Source organism: Tupaia chinensis, unplaced genomic scaffold, assembly GCF_000334495.1.
Source record: "Tupaia chinensis unplaced genomic scaffold, TupChi_1.0 Scaffold138725_1, whole genome shotgun sequence".
NCBI lineage: Eukaryota > Metazoa > Chordata > Mammalia > Scandentia > Tupaiidae > Tupaia > Tupaia belangeri.
The window spans coordinates 2,330,718-2,335,353 of NW_006198617.1; the positions used below are offsets into that span (position 1 = coordinate 2,330,718).

Genomic DNA, 4,636 nt, shown 5'->3' on the forward strand with positions numbered 1-4,636 from the left:
AGAGCGGGGCTCCCGTGCCTTCCCAGAGGCCCTGCCTTCAGGGACCTCCACCCATTCTGCTCTCCAGACAGTCCACACCCTGGCCGGCTGGGCTCGACGGAGGCTCACCACCCACCAGGGATCGAACCAACTTTGGCCCTTCTCCTGAGGTAGGGGTAGGGTGGGCCAGGGCTGGAGGCCCAAACCGTCTGCTCCTGCCTTGTCTTTCCGATGACCACTCACCTTCTTAAGCCACCTGGGCCCCCCACCCCCTCAGCCACAGTCACCTCATGAACTTACGATAAAGATACTTATCAACATAGATTCTAAGAGCGAGGCACTCAGAAATAACCATGGAGACTCCTGAAATGAAGCCCAAATTCAGAGGCTTCTTGGCTTACGGTGTTCTGGATCAAATCATTCTGAGTTGAAAATACTGTAAGCTGAAAAGGGATTCAATACACCCACCCTGTCGGACATCGCAGCTCCTCCTGGGCCTACCTCGACATGCTCAGCCTACTTCTCCCGCTGGGTCACAAAGCCTGTTTTACCAGCGAGTGCCCAGTAGCTCCCGCGACTCACTGAGTCCCACGCAGCGCGGAGCACAGCTGCGGTGCTCACCGCCGTGAGTGTGCGGTTACCGGCTGCTGGCCCAGGCCAGACACCAGGGAGCATCTCCCACATGGCCAGCCTGTCAAACAGTTTCCACCAAATGCCCTGAAATCATAGTTGGACCACCCGAAGTCAGCACCTGTCTGTACCTGCAGCTTGCTGTAAGTCACAAAACTGCATGGAGAACACGTTCTTTCTAACAAAATGCACACACGCCGCGTGCTGGAAGGCACGTCTCAGCGCTCCGGAGTGCCAACGGGTCAGACACCAGCACTTGGGCTTGCTGATTTCAACAGAGCTGCCAGGTTCAAGGGAACTGAAGCGAAGGGGACGGTGTATTTACGGCCACAGCCCACACTGGCTGGAGTGGGCTGTGCTGACCCACAGGGGAACGAGCCAGCCGGAGCCAGCCCACGTCAAGGAGGCCGCTAGTGAAGACAGGCCTGGCCGAAGGGCACGGGGCCGAGCACCTTGGTGCTGCCGACGCCCGTGGAGCCGCACGTCTCCTCGGGAATGACGCGGCCTTGGCCAGAGCAGGCCGCAGGACTCACTTCTTGGCCTTTGCCACCGCTTCAGTGAAAACCTGCTGGAACGAGCCAGCCGGAGCCAGCCCACGTCAAGGAGGCCGCTAGTGAAGACAGGCCTGGCCGAAGGGCACGGGGCCGAGCACCTTGGTGCTGCCGACGCCCGTGGAGCCGCACGTCTCCTCGGGAATGACGCGGCCTTGGCCAGAGCAGGCCGCAGGACTCACTTCTTGGCCTTTGCCACCGCTTCAGTGAAAACCTGCTTGTACTTCTGCACCTGCTGCCTCAGGACCACGTGCTTGTCCTTCTTGCCCTCGCAGATGAGCTTCAGGTCAGCCTCCAGCTCGGCTCGGAGGTCGGGCTTAGACATCTCGTAGCCCATGGAGTCGTAGCCTGCGGGGATACAGGGTGCTCCGTGGGGCCCGCCAACACCCGCAGGGCCAGGGGACACGCCTCCCCACTGCCCACCGCAGCTCCTCCTCCCTACCTTCCACAAGTCCCATGCCCAGGTGCCCAGGGAGGAAGCGCTTGTCCGGGGTGAGCCCGACGTACATCCGGGCTTTGATGGTCTCAATGTGCTCCGCGTGAGTGGCGTCGGTACCTGGAAGCCACCCTTGATTACTGAGGTAGCAGACAGCTGCAACTGGCAGCTGGTGGGCGTCCTCAACAGCACAGGACCCTCCCCGGCCTGCACGATCTAAGCCGGAAACGCACCTCTGTCCACAGCTGTCCCCGCCACAGGTCACTGTGGCGACCTCCACTTGGCTCGCTCATATCTGATTATCACAAAGCTGTCAACTCCAGCTTTAAACTTTCCATCTGTACATCACCTTGCGGGGCAAGCCCCATAGCCTAGCGGTTAAGAGAGCTGGATGTCGGGGTCAGCATTTAGTGTGGTGGTTAAGGCGCTAGACCCCCAACAGGGCTGACTGCAGTTCAAATCTCAGACCCAGCTGCTTGAAAAATCACACTGGGTGTGTGTATGTGTGTGCCCAAAATCCCAGGAGAAAAAAGAAGGGATTGCAGTGTGGCCATCCCCCATAGGGAGTGATTTCTCACCCTTCCACCCCATCTCTCCCCAGCAAGTGCACATGCCCTATAGCAAAACTCTAAAACAAAAAATAGGTTTTTCTTCTTTTTTTGAGAGATTTTTGCTATAGGGTGCATGCACTTGCCAGAAAGACAGAGAGACAGAAAGTGAGAAATCACCCCCCAGGGGGGCTTGGCCACTCTGCAATCCCTTCTCCTCCATTCTCCTCTCGGGATCTTGGGCACGCACGCACACGCACCTGGTATAGTTTTATTTACCAGGTCCGGGACTCGAACCACGGTGGACTCCATGGGAGTCCAGCAACATAGCCATTACACCAACTGCTGTTCCCTAAAAATAGTTTAAAAGAGATTTTTGTTATAGGGCATATGTGCTCACTGGAGAAAGCGAGAAGTCATCCCCCGGGGTGATGGCAATGCCACAATCTGTTCTACCCCAATCTGTGCTGGGGATTTGGGGCATGCACGCACATGTGCCCGTTGAGAGTTTCAAGCTGCTGGGTGCAGGACTCAAACTGTGGTTGGCCATTAGAGAGTCCAGTGCCTTAGCCGCTGTACCACCCACTAGCCCCAGTAGTAGTTTTCAAAGTGCAGTTCTCGGGGGCTCTTTTACTTAGAAATCTCACACGGCTCCTGGCTGGCCACATAGCAAGGTACAAGCCCCCTTTGTCCAGCACACGAGGTAGCAAGCCCCTGCAAAGCTAGCTGGAAGCATCTTTCTGGCTTTACCTTTTATGACCTGTGACATCCGCCCCCGTGGCCCGTCCAGTCACAGTGGGCAAGTGCTTCCCGTTTCTGTGTGCTTGCTGAGGCCCTGCCCTGGGCTGGGCTGGCCTTCACTGAGCTCAAATGCCAGCCTCTCCATGTTTCCCCCGCCCATTTTTTGCAGAGCCCGTCATCGCTGTGTTCCGCTGTGTTCTGCTAGACTGAGTGCTTGGAGGTGAAGACTAGGTCTGAAGCCTCTTCATGTTGCCGGTCCTGGTCCAAGGTTTAGTTCTTGTGGGTCCCATTATGTTTTTAACAAATAAATCACAACGGGAGAACCTGCTCTAATTTTACTTAAACCTGCGTGCCTTCTAAATACCCAGTGATGATCAGGGGCTACTGGGGGAAGCAGGTTTTCCTGAGCCACAGGACCACAAAACTCCCCGTGCAGGTGAGGTGGCTGTGCCCAGACACACTGTTGGCTTTACCAGGCCAGCTTTGCCAGAGATGGCTCCTGAGAGCTGCGTTAACAACAGCGGCAGCAGCAGCAGACCAGGCCCAAGGACCTACCTGCGAAGTCTGAGCCACAGAACTTACTAGGAAAACACTATTCTTGCCCTGTTTATGGAACATAATTTCTATCTTTTGTTCTTTTTAATTGCCCGGAGAGCACATGTGCTTGCCTAGAGCAAACGCACACCTGATGGGGCGAGGTCCCTTCCCCTCCATCTCTTACCCTGCTAGGACTCTGCACACACGCACACACAGCTGGAGTGTTTGCAAGCATCCAGGGCTGGGATGTGAACCGTGTTCAGCCATATGGGAGCCAACTCCCTTACCAGTAGGCCATGGGATGGGCCTAAAGAACCTAATTTCTGATTTAAGCAATTATGGGAAATACTTCGATAAAAAGCAAAGAATACAGCCACAGGAGGATGGCTGCATGGCTGACAGCAGGGAGGTACCGTGAACACGGAGGAGAGTGGAGCAGTGTGACGTGAGTGTGAGCACGCAGGTGCACGCCTACAGGAGACCGCTGCCACGTACACCGAGGTGCCAGGTCTGACAAAAGATGTAAGTACAGGTTTTTATGACGAATCCCCCAAGTTTTAAGGGTTGTGACCGTCCCTGCTACTCTCACTGCAGAAGTGCTCGGACCAGGTTTCGTAACACACACTCTGTGCCCTCAGCTAAGTCCTCAGCCCCTCTGAGCCTCACTTCAACTACAAACCGGTTGACAACCAGCACCCACGTTGGAGGGGTGCCGAGATCAGAGGGGGTTCGCGCCTGGCACGTGGTTGGCACGAGGGGAGCCACCCAGAGGCCACTGACCGATGCCGTGCTTCTCCATGAGGGCGATGAGGTCGGCCTCGGTGAGCAGCTGGGGGGGGCTGGTCTCGCCGTCCACCATCTCCACAGCGCTGGGCTGAAAGCGGGAGCCTCGCTCATAAACAGGGAGCAGCTACAGGGAGAGGCAGGCGGCGGTCAGACCCTGGCAGAGACCACCTTGGTTTAGAGGCTCGCGGTGCTGCCGCATGACACTCCAGGGGGCGCCACCAGCCTCAGCCGGGCCCTCCCTACCTCACCTTGTCACTCCAGTGATCATAGGGGTACACGTCCAGGTAGTTTCGGGCCAGAATCACGAGGCCGTGGGCCACAAAGCGCTCCTGTGCGATGTCGATCTCCACAGTGGTCTCCTGCCCCTGAGCGTCCTGGGAGCAGCAGGCCAGGAAGTGGCGAACGATAAACTCGTACAGCCGCTGTTC

General features: G+C 56.9%; 1 protein-coding gene across 1 annotated transcript in view; it reads right to left on the reverse strand.

Annotated features, from left to right (window-relative positions):
- TOP3A (DNA topoisomerase III alpha) overlaps positions 1-4,636 on the reverse strand; it is a 37,298-nt gene that overhangs the window by 7,051 nt on the left and 25,611 nt on the right. The window contains exons 13-15 of the mRNA XM_006161647.3: positions 4,203-4,332; positions 1,603-1,716; positions 1,343-1,508 (exon numbers count right to left, since the gene is read on the reverse strand). Coding sequence (XP_006161709.1) covers positions 1,343-1,508; positions 1,603-1,716; positions 4,203-4,332 — 410 coding nt within the window. The remainder of the gene's footprint in view (positions 1-1,342; positions 1,509-1,602; positions 1,717-4,202; positions 4,333-4,636) is intronic.